The 22648-nt window shown below is 37.0% G+C and overlaps 1 protein-coding gene across 1 annotated transcript in view; it reads left to right on the top strand.

Annotated features, from left to right (window-relative positions):
- The first annotated feature begins 5110 nt into the window (after positions 1-5110).
- Positions 5111-22648, top strand: part of TOPBP1 (DNA topoisomerase II binding protein 1) — a 77712-nt gene continuing 60174 nt past the window's right edge. The window contains 12 exon segments of the mRNA XM_079156050.1: positions 5111-5309; positions 5547-5599; positions 5729-5813; positions 5884-5974; positions 8131-8265; positions 9912-10055; positions 11020-11201; positions 12300-12496; positions 14394-14573; positions 15359-15528; positions 17506-17669; positions 17968-18218. Of these exon segments, the coding sequence (XP_079012176.1) occupies positions 5746-5813; positions 5884-5974; positions 8131-8265; positions 9912-10055; positions 11020-11201; positions 12300-12496; positions 14394-14573; positions 15359-15528; positions 17506-17669; positions 17968-18218 (1582 nt within the window). The 5' untranslated portion in view covers positions 5111-5309; positions 5547-5599; positions 5729-5745.

Raw genomic sequence — 22648 nt, 5'->3', positions numbered from 1 at the left:
TCAAACATTAATGAAAAGGCAAAAAATTCTCAAAAGCAGGCTGAGCAATCTCCTCTGTAGACCTGGGGACAAAAACCAATAGGGTCCAGGGTTGACCTCTCCTCTAAAGTTAATGATCCACTTAGAGCTAACATACCCTACATCCAAAAGGGTCAAAGTACCTCAGGATAGATCAAACTCTGAAAACTTTTTTTTTTTTTTTTAATATTTTTGCTTGTAGACGGACACAATACCTTTATTTATTTATATTTATGTGGTGCTGAGGATGGAACCCAGTGCCTCACACATGCAAGGCAAGCGCTCTACCACTGAGCCACAACCCCAGCCCCTGAAAATTTCTTATGTACAGGGACAAAGTTATATTGCAAAGAAAGTACATCCAAAGTGCTAACGTCATCTTTTGGACACAGGCAGAAATAGTGGAACAGAAGGTTAAAAGATAGTATTGTGGGAAACAATTTTGAAGACTTTGTGTCAAGGAGGATATTTGGAAAACTAGAGAAATGTAAATGTATCATTAACTATGTACCAGTGTTAAGTGCAGAAGTGTGTAACTGTGCCAAGCGCTTTCAAATATTAATATAAATAAACATATGCCCAGAAGGTAGATACTATTGGTCCTCTCCTTTTCATTCAGGAAAAAAGTGAAATACAGAGAAGTTAAATAAGGCATTCAAATCAGGCATCTGTTTCCACGCTCCATGCTCTTCTCCATGTGGCCTCTAGCATTTGTCCCCAGAACAATTTCCCCCTTCAAGGGCCCTTCTGGTAATAAAGACCATTTTTGCAGGAGCAACCAATTCAGAGTTGGTACTATTGGCACTAACTGCCATAACAGCTGCCAACATCTCAATGGTTTAGCACAGAAATTTACTTCTTACAAACATCAAGTCCAACTGGCAACCTTGTCATTCACCTTCACAGCTTCATTCAATTGTTCAGAAATCCAGGCTCGGAGAAGCTCTGCCATTTGCAACATGGGGCTTCCAAGATGGACCAGTGTGTTGACAGCCATATGACAGAATTTGTGCAAGAGGTGCAACCACTTTTCATGGACCAAGCCTCGAAAGGATAAACACAACTTTTACTTATTTCTAGTGGCCAAAATTCAGTCATGTGACCTCCACCTAGATGTAGGAAGGATGCTCATTGCTTTTCAAGGTCGCTGGCACTTCTGGAAGGGTCTTCCCTTTCAATTACTCTCTCTGAAACATCTGAATGGCTGCATGGCTTTTCTCTCACTTTCTGCTTCTCAGTCTTTAGGATTATAAAAAAAAGTTTGAATATTCCAGGCTTTTGGTTTGGTTCAGAAAGCAATTATCTCAAAATTTTTGTACTTTTCAGATCTCTTTGCTTCCTGTTTTATGTGGGCAGTTGTCAACCTCACACATCCAAGACAAGCTCAAGGGCAAGGACAAGGACAAGGGCACTTAGATTTAGATCATTTATAACTTCTGTAGATAGCAAAAAAGAAGAAACGAAAGATGCCAGCTCCCTGTGTCCTTGTTCCATATAACAAAAAGGATGACATTGAAACATGACTGCAGTGTGAGTCGTGAGAGACTCCAGGGCTAAGCCAAATCTATAGGCAGCTAAGTGCTTTTATATTCCGGGGTCTATTCAGAGGATAGTGGGTCCAGAAAGCCCTGTATCTCATCAAAACCCAGGAGGGGATGTGAAACTTTCTCATGAGAAGCCATCTTCTGACCAGGCCTCTTAGCACCTCCCTGGAGTCACCGGGTGTTCTGCCAAGGCTCAGATAAGCTGCAATTCAAGCTTTTTATTATATGGCTATGTGTAATGTTAGCAGGAAGCTAGCATACAGCCAGATCCCCTACAGTGGTGCCCCCCACAGTTCTTTCCTGGACATAATTGTCAGGCCTGATTGCTATCCTTGGCCCCATACCTCTCCCACATGTTTGACAGTGGCTACTCCCCCTGGGTGAGAGGACCATACTCTTTAACCAGATCTTTCCCACATCGATGGATTATAATGCACAGTGCTCAAACCCTTGCTCAGGTTTCTCTTGTCTTTAGAACCTAGATGCAGTTAGGTTTTTCAATCTTGTAAAATTCTACATTTTTTTTTTTTTGATTTTTAAATTCCCTTTTATTTAACTATCTATAGATATAGATATTCTGTCTGTAAAGATATATACAAAGATATAGTTTTTTTTCCAGTACTGAGAATTGAACCCAGGGGCACTCTACCACTGAGCTACATCCCAGTTCTTTATTTTTCGAGACAGGATCTTGCTATGTTGCTGAGGCTGGACTTGAACTTGTGATCCTCCTGCCTCAGCTTCGCCACAGTCACAGGGATTATGGGCGTGTGCTGCTGCAAATGGCTCACATCACTCTTTTTTTTTTTTTTTTTTTTTTTTTTTTTTTGCAGTGCTGGGGATTGAACCCAGGGCCTTGTGCTTGCAAGGCAAGCACTCTACGAACTGAGCTATAATCCCCAGCCCCACTCATATTTTAAAAGTAACTATTTTGTCATATTTGTTTCCTATGTTTGCATCCTTTTACAGGTAGATGAATATAAAGTTCCATTTAATCACACCTCAAGGTGGATCTGGAGTACCTGGCTCCAAGTAACAGAAATGTCAGAGAAACAGGGAAGTGACGCTAATTGTCAGGGAAGTGAGGGAGAAAAGCCCCAGCTTCTCAGGGCATAGTATAGCCATTCCTTATTTTCACCAAAATCTTCATAGGTCACAAACTTTTGTAACCACTTTGACCCTCCTCAAAGGATGGTTATTTAAATCAACTTCATGGTGCAACAGAATCAACTGGAGGGCTTGGTTAAAACACACAATCCTGAGCCTCTGGTCTGAGCTCAGGCTCAGGAATTTTCATTTCCAAAAATTCCCAGGTGATATTGATACTGCTGATCTAGAGACCACTCCTGAGTATCACTGCTCTTTTTTTGAGGATTAGGCACTCCAGGGGCCTATGTCTGTCTATTTGCAGACATAAAAAGGGAGAACCTATCCCCTGGTGGTGGTCTTTACTAAAGATCAGCTGAACTCTGCTAGGAAGTTCCAGCTGCCTACATGCCAAAGGGTGAACTTTATTTTCTTCCTCCTCATTAGCAGCACCTGTGAATATGCACCTCTTGAGGTCTCTAGTTGGCCCCAGGAGTGCCAGAAAGGGCTCCTGTCCCAGTGCTGACCTTCATTCAGAGACAGGCAGGCCACTTGTGACAGGAGCAGTGTACTGTCAGGAGAGCAAATCACACAGCTCTTGGGCTTCGCTCACCCCATCTGTGTAAACTATAACAACAATGCCCACGCTATAGGATTGCTGAGAAGTGGGAATGGGAGTAACACAAACAGGAGTCCTGTCAACTATGAAGTACCCACATATATTATTATGACAGCTTCAGGATACATTTGCATATTGACAATGAACTGTGATTTTTTTTTCCCTCCAATTCTATTGATTTTTTTTGTGTGTGTGGGTGACTGGGGATTGAACCCAGAGGTGCTTTACCACTGAGGTACATCCTCAGCCCTTTTTATTTTGAGACAGGTTCTTAAGTTGCTTAGGGCTTAAGTTGCTAAGGCTGGCATTGAACTTGTGATCCTCCTGCCTCAACCTCCCAAACTGATGGGATTATAGGCATGTGCCAGCCTGCCTGGCTCTAGTGACTTGTTTGTTGTTAAGGCTTTCTTTATCCACTCCCCAACAATAGGTATCTACCTTTCAGTCCCAGTGTTACTGATTCTCACCTTTGTTAAAGAAGAAGAAAAAAAACCTCAATGATTCTTATTAAAGCACAGTACAGACTTTATTCAGGATCAACAGGATAGGTACAGTCACCAGCAACTACAGCAATGGGATTTTGCATTGGAGGAGACACTGGCCTCAAATGAATACAGTATGGGCAAGTGGGAATTTTAGCCAAAGATAAGAGTCAGGGTCTTTGGTCAATAATTTAGTAATTAAGTCTTAGTAGTTTTCTAAGAGGTATCATCAGGAGTCAGGGGGACTCTGGCTAAACCAACCGAACAAGATTCTAGGTGAAAACAGGCCAGAGTGACCAAACATTACCTAAGGATGTTGGAGGTTGGGGAATTTGATCATACATCAAGGGTGAAGGAGTCTAACCTGATTTTACAATGAAGTACACAGATAAGCCTAGGAGAAGTTTCAGCAGCCTGACTAAACTTTGGCCAAGCAAAGAATCTGTCACCTCCCATGGGTGTATGTGCACACTTAAACCCAGGCTGCTCATTACCATCTGTAGGCTCTAAAAAGAAAAAAACCAAAGTACATAGCATTAAACACATTATTCAATCCCAAATCATTTTCAGTTTCAAAAGTCAAGAATAAAATGAGAAGACACGTGAAATAGTTTATCTTCGGCTTTCAATGGGCTGAGGTTTTACAGGCCCATCTTAACTTCTCTCCATCTGCTCTTTGCCATTTGAACATTAGGTTCCATCCCCCAAGCCCCACCCCCCTCCCCACCAATACTCAGGCGGATGGAGAAAGAAAACGGAGATACCCACTGAATGGGACCGGAGGTAGAAACCACCACAGATCTGGGCAAAGATCCCTCTGCATTAGCCCAGCTGTCCCTCCTTCCTGCAGACCTACTGGCTGCGGTGGCCAGTGATGATAATCTGGCTATGCGGGAGGAAAAACCATCCCGTCGGCGGAGTCCGGAAGACGTAGATGCAATCCTAATTCTACCACTCGCTAGCTGTGTGAACTTGAACAAATCACTTAACTTCTCTTAAGCCTCGCTTTTTTACATCTCTGAGGTGGCGGTAACACTATTTTTGCTTTGGTAAATTGAGTTATCAAATAACACCAACTATTTGGGAGAATAGATGGTTTCCGCTAGGCTGCCTGGCATCGGCGGGGAGAGTAACGCCCTCAGCCCCGGGTTTATTTTGAACGGGCAGGACCTTTCTTGGCCGGCGACTCCTGCCCCTGAGCCGTGGGCACCTGCGGAGTCCAGGTCGCGCTTCTAAGCTTTAAAAAGCTAGACTCAGGGCCAAGGTTCCCACGCGCGCGTCCGCCTGCGGACCGCCCATTCCCACCTCGTATATCCCTCCCTCTCGCCGCAGACGCCGATGGCGTCACTTCCGCCGGAAGAGGGAGCGCGTCCGCGCGGTTGGCGCGAAAGTCGGTTCCTGGTGTCTGCAATTTCCGGGTTCTCCAGCCTTTGCTTGGGCCTGGGGGCGCCGCCCGGTGGCGGGGGGGTTGTGCGCCGGGCTGGCGCCCGACCCCAGCCGCTGTCCCGCGGGCTGCGCGCCCCCCCATTCGCTGCCCGAAGACCCCCAGGCTCCATCGAGGTGAGTGAGGACCCAGCTCTTCCCCGCCGCAGCCGGGGGTCGCGACACCTCCTGCGGCCTTCAGGGGCCCTTGTTTCCCGCCCTTGTAACCGGCCCTGGGACCCGCGGGAGGGCCTTGGACGCCAGAAAGAACGCGGCTCCGGTGTTCCGAGAGCAGGGCCTTTCCCTGGGAGCTGGGGAGCAGGAGCATCCAGCCTTTCGGGAGGCCCGACCTTGCTAGCTGGCGGCCAGGTTTAGGGATGAACAAGCCTCGCGGGCCGTGGGTACCAGCAGCCACATTTGCGGTCTGTGTATCCTTAAGCCAAGTGCATTTGAATGTCCATTGACCCTGATTGTATTCAGTTCAGGGACATTACTTTCGTTCTCTGATTTGCAAGATTAGCGTGTCATCTTTTTCCTTGACTTTGCCCACATTCCAGGGTTTCTTGCAAACATCATGGACGAATTCATGAGCAAGGCCCGAATGTCTATTCTTAGGCATTATTGTCTGCACAGAAAAAATAGGTGCGTTGAACATTTTAACTTCCCACCTAATGTATTTTTGTTCTTGTTAATGGTTTCTTTATTTTGACAGTCCGAAAATGTCCAGAAATGACAAAGAACCGTTTTTTGTGAAGTTTTTAAAGTCTTCAGAAAATTCCGAATGTTTTTTTAAAGCTCTTGAGGTAAGAATAGTTGAAAAAGACTTGCCTGACACTGTGAATTCTTTTGCTTGTTTAAATGTTTTTGATTTGTTGGACTTTATGTCTTAGAAATAATTTTTGTATAGTTTTGCTGCAGTTTATGTTAATATAGGCAAATCAGAATTCATTTGCTTGTTTAAATGTTTTTTTATTTGTTGGACTTTGTCTTAGAAATTTATGTATAGTTTTGCTGCAGTCTGTTAATTTGGACAAATCATTGTTATGTAATTTTGAATTGGTGTAAGTATATTTTGATTGTGAATTTGGGTGGGCTTGAGATATATTATAACATTTTGGTTGAATATGGCTGACCTGAAGTTCTTGAAAGTTTTGTCTACTAACAAGAGTGGTCTTGTGTGTTGACGCACTTTGGTAGTTTTGGTTGTTAAAAGTATGTCTCATTGTGCTCTTTTTAATATAGGATGGTATAGTCTTGCTGCTCACAGATCCTAGCAGCATTGGCATTGACCTGGGACTCTTTAGAAATGTAGCATCTTAAGCTGGACATCGTAATGCATGCCTTTAATCCCAGCTACTTTAGAGACTGAGGGAGAGGATCACAAGTTCAAGGCTACCCTAGGCAACTTAGTGAGATCCTGTCTCAAAATTAAAAACCAAAGAATTGGGGATATAACTTAGTGTTAGAGTACTTGCCTAGCATGTGTGAGGCCCTGGGTCCATTGCCCTATACTGTAAAAAATAGGAACTCCAAGCAAGACTTGAAATTAGAATTCACATTTTAAAAACAACATCCCCCAGAACACATTAAAGTTTGAGAGGTGGTTGTACCAGGTTTTTCCTTAAAGTTCATTGATTCAGCAAATATTTATTGAGTATCCGTGTTTTGATAGTTACTGCTCTAGGAGTTGGGGTACATCAGTGGTCAGAGCAAACAAAGATTTCTCCTCCCTCAGAGCTTACAGTCTACCAGGAGGAAATAGATATTAATCAGATAAGTGGGAAAACTGTGTAATATGTTATAAGGTACTGATTGTTATGGGAAGAGAAAAAAGCAAAACGGGTTTAGGAGTTCTAGAGAATATTTTGGGGAGGAGAAGGAAATGGGAAAGTTACATCTTTAAATTGAGCATGATCAGGGTAGATTTTATAGAGAAGATATTTAAACTTGAGGGAGCTGAAATTTATAGGGGCGTCTGGGGAAGAAGTTTTCAGACAGAGGCAGCAACCATATCCAGGGCTCAGGGAAAGTGCTGACATTGTCTGTCTAGGGTTAGTGTGTAGTGTAGTGAGCAAGGGAATGGGGAAGAATATTAAGGAATGCTTTAGAGAGGAAGGGTAAAGAGGTTGTGTATGGAGCTCAGAATATGATGGCAAACAAGATAACACCATGAAACCTAAATGGGAGACAAGAAATACAAGTATTTATAAAATATCAATGTTACTTTTCTTCATAAAATAGACTAAAGGGATGGAGGAAGGATATTTTAGAAAGTATGATCAGGAGGCTGGGAATGTAACTCAGTGGGTAGAGTGCTTGCCCTAACATGTGCAAGGCCTTGGGCTCAATACCCAGCACAGGGAGGGAAGGAAAGAAGGAGGAAGGGAGGGAGGGAAAGAAGGAAGAAAAAGTATGGTCAGGAAAGGCATCTCTGAGGAGGTAACATTTAAGCAGGCCTGACTGAAGTGAGGGATTATGCCAGGTGAAGACCTGACAGAAGAATAATTTCTGCTACAGGAATAAGCAAAGTCTAAATGAAGTCATGCTTAGTCTTTTCCAGCTTAGCAAGGAAGTAGGCATGGCTAGAGCAAACGAGGGAGATGGGAAGTTGGAGTCAAGTGTGGGGAGATAGGCTAGAGCCTGATCAGGTGGTCCTGTAGGCTGTGGGAAGGAAGGAAGGTTTGATTCTGATTATGGTTGGAAGTCATTACAGAGTTTTGAGCTGAGAGTAATATCTGATTTGTATTTTTAAAAAGATTGCTAACTGCTCTGTGCAGAATAGATTTACGGTGAAGGAGGGAGAGAAAAACCACTTGGGAGGCTTCTGCAGTTGTCTAGGTGAGATCGTAGTTGCTCTCTATAAAGAAAAGGCAGTTTGAAGTGGATTTCTAAGACTTGGTAGGACTTAAATACAGGGGGCTAACTTGAGGTTCATTCTTATTTCATTTTTTTCTTTCAGTCTATAAAAGAATTCCAATCAGAAGAATATCTTCAGATCATTACAGAAGAAGAGGCATTGAAGATAAAGGAGAATGATAGATCACTTTATATCTGTGATCCTTTTAATGGTGCTGTTTTTGATCATCTTAAAAAGGTTTGTTGACTTGTATGTTCATTTGGTAGATGGTTTTTTATTTGTTTTTGCTTCATAAATTCTTTACTGATCATGAAATATTATGGAAACCATAAATACATTGGCATTCTTTTGGGAGACCAGAGTAATGTTTTTTTAAAAGACTAGTCTTGTTATAGTAGGCTTTTATTATATGTAGTTTTTCTATTTTAGGGGATATAGCATCACTTAGTATTAGCAAATCTACAGTAAGAATTTTAGTGATAGAGCTTATTGTACTCAAATTCAGGTTGCAAGGTATTTCAGGGGGAAAATAGTAGAGTAGGAAAAGACCTCAAGAGAGTGTTTGGTAACTTTCTGTCTTTTCTGTGTGCTCCTGCACACAGGATTGTAGTACTTCTACCCTGTATGGGGTCTAATCAGTTACCTTGGAAGCGTTTTGGGTGTTCCTATTGCTAACATACCAATGAGCCATCTTATTTTTTGTTGTTGTTATTCTAAAGTCTACTGACTCATTACCTTTTGGTGCCTGGACAAAAGAGAAGCATTGAAATAAAATTAAACTGGCTGTGATTTCATCCAGATTACAACGATATGATTTTTGTTTAAAGAAGAAAACATAGAAGAAGAGTAGGTCAGTGCAGTATCTGTACAGTTTATAGAAGGTCAGTGCCCATCTTGCCCAGAGCACTGTTGGTGTTAGCCTCCTTTTGGAAATACCACTGCTTATTAGGTAGAAATTAGTAGCACTAACCAGGTGCTGTGGCACACACCTGTAATCCCAGTGACTCAGGAGACTAAGACAGGAGGATTGTAAATTCAAAGCCAGCCTCAGCAACTTGGCAAGGCTCTAAGTAACTTCCTCTCAAAAGGTTTTTCTTTAAAGGGCTGGGGATGTGGCTTAACGGTTAAGCACCCCAGTGTTCAATCCCCAGTAACACCCCCACAACAGAAAAAAAGGTGGTACTAGTGCTTTTTATGTAGATATTTAGATCAGTCACACAGTTGGTGACTTTGGCAACCGTAGGTTTTTTAGTCTGACTTGAGTATGACTTTGGCAACTGTAGACTTTTTAGTCTGACTTGAACATGTTGATGTTGAGCAAGACTTGTCAGCTTTCTGAACTCATTGAAAATAAAGTGTTTTTGTTGTTGTTGTTGTTTTAGTGTAAGTTTTTGTGGGTCTTCCTTGGAAGGACATTGAGGTGCAAAGTATATGAAACCCAATGTAGAAACTGCCTAATAGTATACATTTTTTGTGACAGTGGATTTCTTAAGGTTATTATGGGCTCTTAGACTTTGAAGTTGCTTCTTTGACTTACTGCTTCATTTGAAAAGTACATGTTTCCTAGTTGTTAAAGGTTAAGATTATTGCATTGAGATTGTATTCTTTCGGAGATTCAAATTTCGATAGCAATTTCGAGTGAGGGGCTCTTGAGGCTTTTTCTTTTGGCTTGTATTGTTTATTTGGGTTTTATATCTGCCTGTTTACTTAATGTATAGTGTATTTAAGAAATTATATAATGGTTATAATATCTTCTAAAATTTGCTGTTTTTTCTGCAATAGTCATCACGTTCTGTAAATAATTGGTAAATATTACCAAATGTAATTTTGTAAGATGGGTAATCTTTTCCTTCTCAACTTATAAAAACCATTTCTTTTTATAGCTTGGCTGCAGAATTGTTGGTCCTCAAGTAGTCATATTTTGCATGCATCACCAGCGATGTGTCCCAAGGGCTGAACATCCTGTTTATAATATGGTTATGTCTGATGTAACTGTATCTTGTACAAGTCTGGATAAAGAAAAAAGGGTAAGCGTCCATCTATTTATCTGTACACTTGATTTTTCATCGCATAGGAGATAATTTGAAAGATCACGTACTTAACCGTTCATGACTTAACAGAGTTAAGTATACAGTCAGCAGTGTGTATCTTTTTGATAATTTGAAATGTGGAATAGATTTTGTTGAAAATTAGTTAATAAGTTTTTGTTTCGATTTGAAAGGAATCTCTTTTTTCCTTAATGAGCTTGTTTACTAAGGAAACTAATGTTCACTTAATATTGTTCCATCATAGATGGATACTCTTTAAAGAAGGGATTCTAAGAACTATATAAAATATTTTTTATTACACAGATATATTTTATGCTTTTAAAATGATGTGTATAGCATATAGAATATAATCTTTATTAGAGGAGCAATATAGTTTAATAAATTCACGGCGTTGAAAAGAATAATAGTCATTTGTCCTTTAATAGTGGAAATATAGTCAAATGTGTCCTTAGGTCATTATATCATTGAGAATACTTATACAAATTTAGTGGCTATGTCATGAGGCAGTACAATCTTACAGGCCCACACCCACACCATTGAATATGTTGTCTGTTGTTGATCAGAACATTATCATGCAATGTGTGACTATTCAGGAAAATAGTATTTTATTGTTGTTGTACTGGGGGATCAGCCTAGGGGTGCTTTACCACTGAGCTCATCCCTAACCCTTTTTATTTTGAGACAAAGTCTCGCTGAGTTGCTTAGACATTGTGATCCTCTTGCCTCAGCCTTCTGAGTAACTAGGATTAAAGGTGTACATTACCATACTCAGTGAAAATAGTTATATTTAAATTTATAATTCATATTCATCTTCTAAATATAAATTAATTAACTTTATAATAGAAATGTATTCAGGTTAACTAAGGTATTTATGGGATATTGTATAAAAACAGAAGAGCTGTAGTTTGCTTTGATATTAATATATTTTCTTTTGGGGCTGCAGGATGAAGTTCATAAGTATGTACAAATGATGGGTGGACGAGTATACAGAGACCTTAATGTATCAGTAACTCACCTTATTGCAGGAGAAGTTGGTAGCAAAAAATATTTAGTTGCTGCAAATCTGAAGAAGCCTATTTTGCTTCCTTCTTGGATAAAAACACTTTGGGAAAAGTCACAAGAGAAGTAAGACAAACACTATATATTTTCCAGATCTTGAAAAAAGTGATGCATTCAATTTTTTTGGGATATTCTTATTTTTATAGGGGAGCTTTAGATTTGTTATTCATATGGGGTCATTGCTCTTTTCTCCAGTGGAAATGAGCCGTATATGCAGGTGCTTATTATCAGGGTATGTAAATTGACAAGTAGCATTAATGGGCTGTGGGTTTAGCACTAGTAGAATGTAAGAGCTTGGATACAAAAATTGTTTTCAGCAGCAAATATTTCTAAACTAACTGAGAAAATCAGTTTGGAAACTTTGTAGCTCTTCTGTTGCATTTTCCTTCATTACTGTGCCCATATGTTAAGACTGAGAATAAATTAACTATTTAGGTAGTTTTAATCCCTCCCAAAGGGTTTATATGTCAGATGGAACATGAACATACATAAGCCATCAGCTGAGGTGTGATCACTCAGTTAATGTAAATTAATCCTGTTTTGCACATCTTGCTTGAGTATTTAGGGAGCAGAGCAGGGTGCCTCCCTTCTCTTAGGGAGCTTAGAACCTGTTTTAGGAGGCACTCAAGTTTTTCCTAAAATTAACAACTATAAGCCCAGACACCACAGAATTACATTGGCATTTTTCTGAATATGTCTCCATGTCAGTTCCTGCATTCCCAGCTCATCTGCCTGGCATGACAACAGAAAAATAATGATATTCTGCCAAAAATCATTGTTTTACTTTTACAGAGTATAGAATATAAAAGTCCATTTTATCAGAGGCAGTCAGAGAACTTTAGGAGTTTTAAGTAGCAGTTTTGACTTTTAATTTTGGAAAATGCACCACTTTGACTAGCAAGGGTTTAAGAATTACTCAAATAAATATTTTTCTCTTAATACAGACTGTAGCTGAAAACATTACTTTTTATTAGAGATATGGTATGAAGCTAGATGAGCAGTTATTATGAGTGTCAGTTCTCCCTTTCTTAAAAATGATTATGAATTCTAAAATGAGGAAAGTGGAAGTGATATTTGTTTGTCATTATGCTCCTAGTAAATGTAAGCTATCTGGTATACTTAGTATATTCATTTTTATTACTTTGTACCATTTAATTTCTCCAGAAAAATAACTAGGTATACTGATGTGAACATGGAAGATTTCAAGTGCCCTATTTTTCTTGGTTGCATAATCTGCGTGACTGGTTTGTGTGGCTTAGACAGGAAGGCAGTCCAGCAACTCACCATTAAGCATGGAGGCCAATACATGGGACAGTTGAAAATGAATGAGTGTACACACCTTATTGTGCAAGAACCAAAAGGTAAACATTTTATAATTGGACAAATGCAAATTTTTCTCTAATATTTAATGTTTTACAATCTTTCAGAACAGCCTCTGCTTCTGACATGTCATTGATCTAGTTTGACTTAATTCATAGAAAAATTACATGACATCCTAGTGTTTATCCAGATTATTGGTTAATTTTATCCAGATAAAATATTCAGTGATATTTTATCTATTTTATCTTTACTATTAGATCTTTCAATTAAAAAATCAAGTAACTCCCCACAGTTACCAAATATTTAAAAGAATAGTTTGGGTGAATAGCAAGAAAACTTTATGTATATACTGCCAGGGGACATTTCTTTTAATGACTAAAGGGTTGATTTAGTTTTTAATTGAATGAACCAACTTGACTGAGTGAACTAGGATTTAAAAAAAATTTTTTTTGTAGATAAACAAAATACTTTTATTTTTTTACTTATTTTTATACAGTGCTTAGGATCTCAAACCCAGTGCCTCTCATGTGCTAGTCAAGTGCTCTGCCATTGAGCTACAGCCCCAGCTCCTGAACTAGGATTTTTAACTTCAAGATATACCTTGTGACTGAATAGTAATGTATACCTATAATCCTGGTTACTCAGGACACTGAGGCAGGAGGATCCGAAGGCCCCATGTCAAAATAAAAAATAAACACAAAAGGGCTGAGGATGTAGCTTAGTGGCAGAGTGCCTGTGGGTTCAAGTACCAATTTTGCAAAAAATAAAAGATCCCTTGCAGATGATGAGGCAGTATAAAGAATAAAAAGCATTACTAATTACTTGGAAGAAGAATACTTTAAACTTACTATAAGTTTTTATATTCTGTAACTTTTATATCTGTTCTAGAGAATATTTTTTACTAGTACTTTAAAAATATGTACAAATGAATGAAGAGTTTTGTTAATGTGTGTTGTTTATTTATTTACTTATTTTTTTGATATCAGGGTGATCTACCACTGAGCTATATCACCAACCCTTTTTTAATTTTTATCTTGAGACAGGAACTCACTAAACTGCCTAGGCTAACCTCAAATCTGTGCTCCTCCTGCCTCGGTCTCTTGAGTGGCTGGGATTATAGGTGTGCACCACTGTGCTCAACTTATTCATGTTTTTATTATTGCTTTATATTTGTAATCTGTTTAACTAAGCTAAATAGGAAAGAAAATTTGAGAAAAATCATTAAGGTCAGCTGGTAATTTTCCTTGAGTCAGAGCTTTTGGTATGGCAACTGTGGTGGGATGCTTGTGAGTAGAGTTGGTACTGCTTTTGCCTTTGTGAATTGAAGGAAGTTCATGTGCTGACTCTCTAATGTTACATGTTGACCTTAGTTTTTCTGGGATACTCTTTCAAAATATATTGTGTTAAAGTTTTTTAAGGTAATAAAAATGTATATATATGTAACATTATCTATTTGCCTCTCCTTGACTTTTAAGTAGATTTCTGTCAGTTTTGGAAATGGTCTATTCAAAATTGGTATTTATTATATTGCATACATTTATAATTTTTGTAGTTGTCTTACACATTCTTATTAAAAAGATACATAATAATTCTTAGTTATCCCATCTTATAGATTAATAAACCAGTTTAAAGAAATTGATGGAGTCTGTATGCAACCAATTTAGTATTGTCAGTTACCCCACAATAAACTGCTTCATGCAATTTGTTTAAAAGATAAAACCCCTCACACAACACTTGTATTTGAGCAACACATGGAGCATATGATTAGGTAATAACCTAAAATATTGCTTTTTAATGCAGTATTAGCATACTGAAAAATAAAGGTAATTATTGGTAACCTTTAGTTTTGTCTCAGGTATGTTTTTTTAAATAACCTATAATTGGAAAATTTCTGCAAAAAAGGATTTTAATGGTTTGCATTTCTCTATTTCTTAATAGGTCAGAAATATGAATGTGCCAGGAGATGGAATGTACATTGTGTCACCACACAATGGTTTTTTGACAGTGTTGAGAAAGGTTTTTGTCAGGACGAATCTATATACAAGACAGAACCGAGACCAGAAACAAAGAGTATGCCTGACACCTCAACTCCCACTGGTCAAATCAATACAATTGATAGTAAGTCTTATCATTTTTCCATTTATGTGTTGTGCTGGGGATGTTGGTCAGTGGTAGAGTCCTTATGTGGTATGCAAGAGACCTGGGTTCAATCCCCAGCAAAGATTTGTTAATAGGATCCCTGAAATATGGTGGGAAATTTCTGTATTTTCCCCTATGTACCTAGGAAAAACTGATATAATAAAATAGCTAAGTTGTATAAAAAGTGAGTTTAAAACCACCCCTGGTATTTCTTTTTCAAATGAATGATTGCTTTGTTCCATACTCTGATGTAATGCAAAAGATGGTCAAAAACAATTAAGAACACAGTGGATGGAGACTTAAAATAAGACAATTAATTTTTTAAAACTTTACTGACATACAAATATTAATACATTTTACTTATTGTTTACTGTGATTGTTATAGATCATCATCTGTATATAACTTAGAACAATTTTTTTAAACTTAAAACAATTTTTATTTTTTAGTTCCATGTTGGCAAAATGTTGTTATAAAGGTTTTTCAGATGTAAGCTGCTTGGACCTTAGACCACCAGCAGGTTCACATTTTCATGGAAAAGAAACCACTGTTAGGAACACATATTTAATATTTTTCATTTAAATAAAATAGACTTAATTTTATTTTTCCTTTTCATATTTTGACACTAAGATTTTAGTAAAAACCTCCGATTCTTTGGAAATTGCCCATAATCCTTTGTAGGAAAAGTTAGTTTATAAGAAAATATTTAATCACAATTATTTTATATCCAGGAACTTACTTTTTTTTTTTTTTTTTTAATATGTAGGCCGTACTCTTTCAGATGTTAGCCATATATCCAACATAAATGGAAGTTGCATAAATGAATCAGTGTGCAGTTCAGTTCTTAATAGCAAATTGGAGTCTACACTTGAAAATCTAGAAAATCTGGATGTCAGTGCGTTTCAAGCACCTGAAGATTTATTAGATGGTTTCCGGGTACGTTTTTAGTATGTAATAAATGCAAAGTGATAGCATACCTCAGTACTTTGTAGCCTGACTTTGATTTGTTTGTTTTTGGTATCAGGATTAAACCCGGGCCACTTAAACCACTGAGCTGCATCCCCAGCTCCTTTCATTTTTTTATTGTGAGACAAGGTCTTGCTAAGTTGCATAGGGCCTTGCTAAGTGGCTCAGGCTGGCCTTGAACCTGTGATCCTCTTGCCTCAGCCTCCTGAGTCTCTGGGATTATAGGCATGCACAACTGCACCCGGCCCTAACCTGACTTTGAAGTTCCCTCATAGTTGGGTTTGCTCTTTATCTACATGAACGGTCCTGTAAACTAAGAAGATGCACTTGCCATGACTATCCCTTGGTTGTGAGCATCTCCTTGTCTAGGATGTACCTTTATCCTTTATCCTTTGAAGTTCATTTTACTTTTTGAAGTTCATTTCACTTTTCATCTCTTCTCTGAACCCTTCCAGTTACATTTATCTTTTTATTTACCATATTTCGAGGTTCATTTCTGAACCACTTACTTGATTTTCTTTTATTACTGTCGTTTATTGTTTACAATATATTAACACTGCTAATCATTTTATATATGTAAATATGATGTTTATAATCAGTTATTCTCACAAGTAACTCTCAAGTTAACATTATGTTGAGGTTAATACTTAGAGGATTAAAAATTTTTTTGAGTCACATAGATGTTAAGTGACTAGCCATTCACCCCAGGGTCTCTCTTCTCAGTCATTAAAGCCACTTTTTTGTTTAGTACCTCTTGGGTTATTTTAATTTTTACTGTATGAATAACTACTTTGTAAGATCCTTGAGGGAAATATCATGTCATGTTTTATTTTTTCAGTTTTATTGATCCGAATGCTTACCTAATGTATTCCTATTTGTAGAATGACTTGGCTACACATGTTCTCACAGAATAGCAAAAATTAACCCTCTTTTATTGTTAAGAAGGGAAATTGGGCAAATTACCTTACCCTTTTATATTTTTAAAACTTGCCAACTTATTAATAAACAGAAAATGTTTTGTGTATTCTTTTAACCTTTATTAGACTGATTTTAGATATGACCTTTAGGAAGTATATGCTTCTTAATTTTTGTTAAGATATATTATAATGTGGATGATTTAGTTTACATACAACAGGAATAGATTTGTCATTCTTAATTTTTAAGATGATATCTTATCCAGGCTTGGAGGATAAGTTATCTCAGCAACCCGGGAGACTGAGGTAGGAGAATTCCAAGTTCAAGAACAGCCTTAGCAACTTAGTGAGACCCTGTCTCAAAACTAAAAATCTGGGGATTTGACTCAGTGGTAAAGTGCTCCTGAGTTCATCCCCCTAAAATTTTAAGTATCAGAAAGATGTCTCTTTTAAAATAGAGATTAAAAGTAGACGTAGGAAAGATTTTTTTATTGATTAGATGGGTTTAAATATATAAATATCCTAAAAATAAATTAGAATAAATTATTCCATACATAGTGTCCTCAAAGCATTGTTTCAGCTCTTTGACTTATATTTTTTGTTTAATCAATTCTGTGGGGATGAGGACCTCAATTTATATGTAAGTATACTGACAAAACAGTTTAAGGAACTTGCCCCAGGTCTGTGATTAATCGGTGGCATCTGAAAACAAGGGTTTAAATCTAGATTTTCTGAAGTTACAAACACTTAATTACAGAACATTTCTATAACTACTTTAAAATTTACATGTAGTGAGACCTTCACAATTTAAGAAACTACCTGCGTATTAGAAATTATTATGCACCGATAATAATAACTATGGGATTATAAAGAAATTATTTTAAAAATCAGTTTCAGAATATTCTTCATTTCTTAATGTACTCTAAAACGTATATGTTGTCTTATTTACAGTGAATTTAGATGTTTTTGAGAAATTTGTTTCTGTTGAGAAGTGAAGCATCTTAAATACATTAAAACAAATTTTTCTTTACAGATATATCTTTGTGGTTTTAGCGGCAGAAAGCTCGATAAACTGAGAAGGCTAATTAACAGTGGAGGTGGAGTTCGTTTTAATCAACTTAATGAAGATGTAACTCATGTTATTGTGGGAGATTATGATGATGAATTGAAGCAGTTTTGGAATAAATCAGACCACAGGTTTTGTCAGTTTTTAATTCAAAACAATTTCTACTGTGTAATGATTTTTGTTAAAATTGTATGTCTGAGCTGGGCATGGTGATGTATGCCTGTAATCCCAGTAACTCAGGAGGCTGAGGCAGGAGGATTGCTCGTTCCAGGCTATCTTGGACAACTTAGCAAGACTCTGTCTCAAAATAAAATTAGGGGAAAAAAAAAAAAAGAAAAAAGCATGTCCATGCATTTATGGGAACTATGTGGCAAGTGGGATGATGGTTTGTGGCTTAAACTAATTTATAATTATGTGCTGTCTTTGTAGGCCTCATGTAGTGGGAGCAAAATGGTTACTAGAGTGTTTTAGTAAAGGTTATATGCTTCCTGAAGAACCATATATCCATGCTAACTACCAGCCAGTAGAAATTCCAGTTTCAGATCAGCCTGAAAGTAAAACATCTCTTTCAAAAAAGAACAGCAGTAACTTCTCTAAGAAAGACTTTGCTCCTAATGAAAAGCATGAACAAGCCGATGAAGAACTGCTCTCTCAATATGTAAATAATAACTCCACAGTAGGTAAGAACTTCTGGATTAGTATTTGTAGTTAGTAAGTATTTAGTAGCTGAAAATATACATAAATGTTTTCTGCTAAGTTTTACAGATTCTAAGTTTAATTAATTTTTTTTTTTTTCGCTTAAAATTTTGTTTGTAACTTTTCTGAGCAGATGAGATCATCATTCTCTGAGTTCTTTAATCTTATCTCTTCAACTAACTGGCTCTATTTTGACGTGTTATATGTGTGGCATTGCTAGCTTTGTGCATTTGTAATAGCATGGGCTTTTAACAAATACCTCTTACTGGGTTATTGAGGTTTTTAATTAATGTGTGCAGTGCTGCACTGTAGGACCACTGCCACTGTGTTGTTGTGTCCACCTGGAGTATGGTAAGGTAAACTACCAGTAAAGAGTTAATGAACCACCTTTCTTCTTTTTTCAGTCATTTTATGAAATACTTTATATATCCAAAAAGATATAAAGAGTAATGCAGTGAATGATCATGTACTGTCTAGTTATAGAAAATAGAACATGAATGGGGCACACTGGCACATGCCTGTTACCTGAGCAACTTGGGAAACTAAGACAGGAGGATCACAAGTTTGAGGTTAGCCTGGACAAAACCTACCGAGACCCTGTCTCAAAATAAAAGGGGCTTCATAGCTCAGTGGTAGAGTACCCCTGGGTTCAGTTCCCCAGTATTAAAAAGAGAGAGAGAACATTATCACTATCCAAAAGCCTTCTGTGAATTCCTCTTCATTTTCTTTTTAATTTGTATCAAGTGTGTCTGTAAACAATATTTGCATTATTTCATTTTGTGTCCCTTTTAAACTTGCATGAATGATACATATGTACCTTCATACTGCCCCCCATGCCCAATATGAAAGGTGCTCATTTAATCCAAGTGTCTAGTTATGGATATAACAAAATAATACAAATACACTATGATAAAGAACACTGTATACATAGAATAGTATACTATTATCCCACAGTATTATATTCTTTTATATACCAATAGACATGTTTGTCATGTTCCTTTTTGCCATTACAATCAGTATTGCTGGTTTATTTTTTCTAGTATATAAACCAAAAACATAAGATGGTTGATTTATACATGTGTACATCTTCAACCTTCTTAGGTAATGCAGATTGCTTTTGGAAGTGTTTGGCCTAGTTTACTAATTTATGTATTTCATTAACAGTGAGAAAAGTTTTCTGTTATTCCACATCCTTCCAGCATATGATATTATAATACTTGTAATTTTTGCCCAGCTGGTAGGTGTAGGATCCTGTCATGGTTTTAATTTTATATTATTGTTAGTAATATATAGGTTCCTTTTTCTGTTGTCTTGTGGTTCATAAAATGGATTGGTAAGTTATTCTCTTTTTTAACCTGAGAAAGAGTTCATTTTATATTTTTATATTTATTGTTACTTCTTATGTATTTAGGTTATTTTGTAACATCTCATATTGTGCTTTTGCCCCATTTTTCTATACTCATTCCCCCCTTTTTAAAAAATTATTATATTTTTTTACAGAATGCATTTTGATACATTGTACATAAATGGGGTACATCATTTCATTTCTATGGTTGTATACAATGTCGATTCATCCCATTTACTCATCCCCTTTTTAAAAAATTATTTTAATCTTATTTTGGATGGATTCATTCTGAATCCCATTATCAACTCAGTCTTTCCCTCTGTTGATTTAGAGGTTTTGTATGCTATTTTTATTTTAAATATTTATTCTTGGAACTTTATTATGCACCATAACCTAAAATCTGTTCTTAACAATTAAAAGAATGCTAAAATACGTTATTCTTTTTTTTTTATTTTTTATTTTTATTGTAAACAAATGGGATACATGTTGTTTCTCTGTTTGTACATGGAGTCAAGGCATACCATTTGTGTAATCAAATTTACATAGGGTGATGTTGTTTGATTCATTCTTATTTTTTTTCCCTTCCCCCCACCCCTCCCACCCCTCATTTCCCTCTATACAGTCCTTCCTTCCTCCATTCTTAAAATACATTATTCTTAACAGTCACAACTAACCACCCCCCACACACACTTACACTTATAAATTCAGCTTAAATGATTTTGTTTAGTATTTTCATTATCTCTATAATTCCACCATTATGCATTATTGTTTTACATGGTGAATATTTGTTTTGATTTAACAACATGTTAAAATTTTTTTTGTTCCCCATTTGTTTTTGTATCTGACATTTCTCTTCTGTAGTAATTTTCTTTCTCCTTGCAATATTCTTTAGAAATTCCATTAGTTTCTCTTTACCTGATAATGTCTTTGTTTTGCCCTTGTCCTTAATAGACAATTTTGCTGGCTATGTAGTTCTAGACAGCTAACTTTGTTTAAACACACTGGAGATATAATTCAGATGTCTGTATTCCTGCTTTTTCCATTTATTCCCTCTATTTTTAAGACCTTCCTTTTGTTTTTCACGTCCTAGAGTTTTACTGTCCTATTTTTTTTTAACTTTTTTTCATTAATTTTTTTAAAGTGATATTTTAAAAAAATTCTTTTCATACCTGTGTATCGGGTGATATGTCTATCTCAATCTACTGTCCATCCTATCCCCAGAAGCCCCACCCCTCCCCTCATTCCCCTTGGCACAGTCCATAGTTCCTTCACCTACCTCCTACTATGGATCAGCATCCCCTTATCCATCGAGCCTTTGGTTTTTTGGGGATTGGCTTATTTCATTTAGCATGATATATTCTCCAGTTCCATCCATTTACCTACAAATGCTATAATTTCTTTCTTCTTTAAGGCTGAGTGGTGTTCCATTGTGTATACATACCATATTTTCTTTATCCATTTGTCTGTTGAAGGGCATCTAAGTTGGTTCCATAGTTTTACTATTGTGAATTGAGCTGCTATAAACATTGATGTGGCTGCGTCACTGTAGTACGCTGATTATAAGTCCTTCAGGTATAAACTAAGGAGTAGGGTCACTGGGTCAAATGGTGGGTTCATTCCAAGGTTTCTGAGGCATCTTCATACTGCTTTCCCTACTGGTTGCACCAATCTGCAGTTACACCAACAACGTATGAGTGTACCTTTTTCCCCACATCCTTGCCAACACTTATTATTGCTTGTATTATTGATAATTGCCATTCTCACTGGAGATGAAATCTTAGAGCAGTTTTGATTTGTGTTTGTCTAATTGCAAGAGGTGATGAACATTTTATTCTATGTTTGTGATCGATTGTATTTCTTCTTCTGTGAAGTGTCTGTTCAGTTCCTTAGGCCATTTATTGATTGGGTTATTTGATTTTTTGGTGTTAAATTTTTTGAGTACTTTTTATATCCTGAAGATTAGTGCTCTTATCTGAGGTGCATGTGTTAAGAATTTTTTCCCATTCTTTAGGCTCTCTCTTCAAATTATTGATTGTTTCCTTTGATTAGGAGCTTTTTAGTTTGAATCCATCCCATTTATTGGTTCTTAATTTTACTTCTTGCACTTTAGGAGTCTTATTGAGGAAGTCAGGTCCTAGGCCCAGCATCTCTGTTTTAGTGCCTAAGTCTTTGATCCGCTTTGAGTTGACTTTTGTGCAGAGATGGAAGTTTAATTTTATTTTGTTACGTATGTATTTCTAGTTTTCCCAGCACCATTTGTTGAATAGGCTATCTTTTCTCCAATGTATATTTTTGGCACCTTTGTCTAGTATGAGATAACCATATTTATGTGAGTTTGTCTTTGTGTCTTCTATTTTGTACCATTGGTCTACATGTATTACCATGCCATTTTTGTTACTTTTGCTCTGTAGTATAATTTAAGGTCGGGTAGTGTGGTGCCTCTGCTTCCCTTTTCTTGCTAAGGATTGTCTTGGTTATTCTGAGCCTCTTATTTTTCCAAATGAATTTCATGATTGCTTTTTCAATTTCTATGAAGAAATTTTAATAGGAATTGCATTGAATCTGTACAACACTTGGTAGTATGGCCATTTTGACAATATTAATTCTCCCTATCCAAGAACATGGGAGATTTTTCCATCATCTAAGGTCTTTAATTTTTTTCTTTAGTGTTCCATAGTTTTCATCATAGAGGTCTTTCACCTCTTTTGTTAGATTGATTTCTTATTTTATTTTTTTTGAGGCTGTTGTGAATAGGGTAGTTTTCCTAATTTCTCTTGCAGTGTATTCATCACTTATGTATGTAAATGCATTTGATTTATGGGTATTGATTTTATATCCTGCTGCATTGCTGTTTTTCATTTGAGTTTTCTGGTGGAATTTTTTGGCTCTTCTAAATATAGAATCATGTCATCAGCAAATAGTGATAGTTTGAGTTCTTCTTTTCCTATTCGTATAACTTTAATTTCTTTCGTCTGTCTGATTGCTCTTGCTAGGGTTTCAAGGACAGTGTTGAATAGACGTGTTCCAGTTTTTAGGTGGAATGCTTTCAGTTTTTCTCCATTTATAATG

The sequence above is a fragment of the Sciurus vulgaris genome (genome assembly GCF_902686455.1).
Source record: "Sciurus vulgaris genome assembly, chromosome: 10".
In the NCBI taxonomy this organism is placed as follows: domain Eukaryota; kingdom Metazoa; phylum Chordata; class Mammalia; order Rodentia; family Sciuridae; genus Sciurus; species Sciurus vulgaris.
Note: the sequence above shows the minus strand (reverse complement) of the source record. Positions and strands in the feature narration are given on the sequence as shown.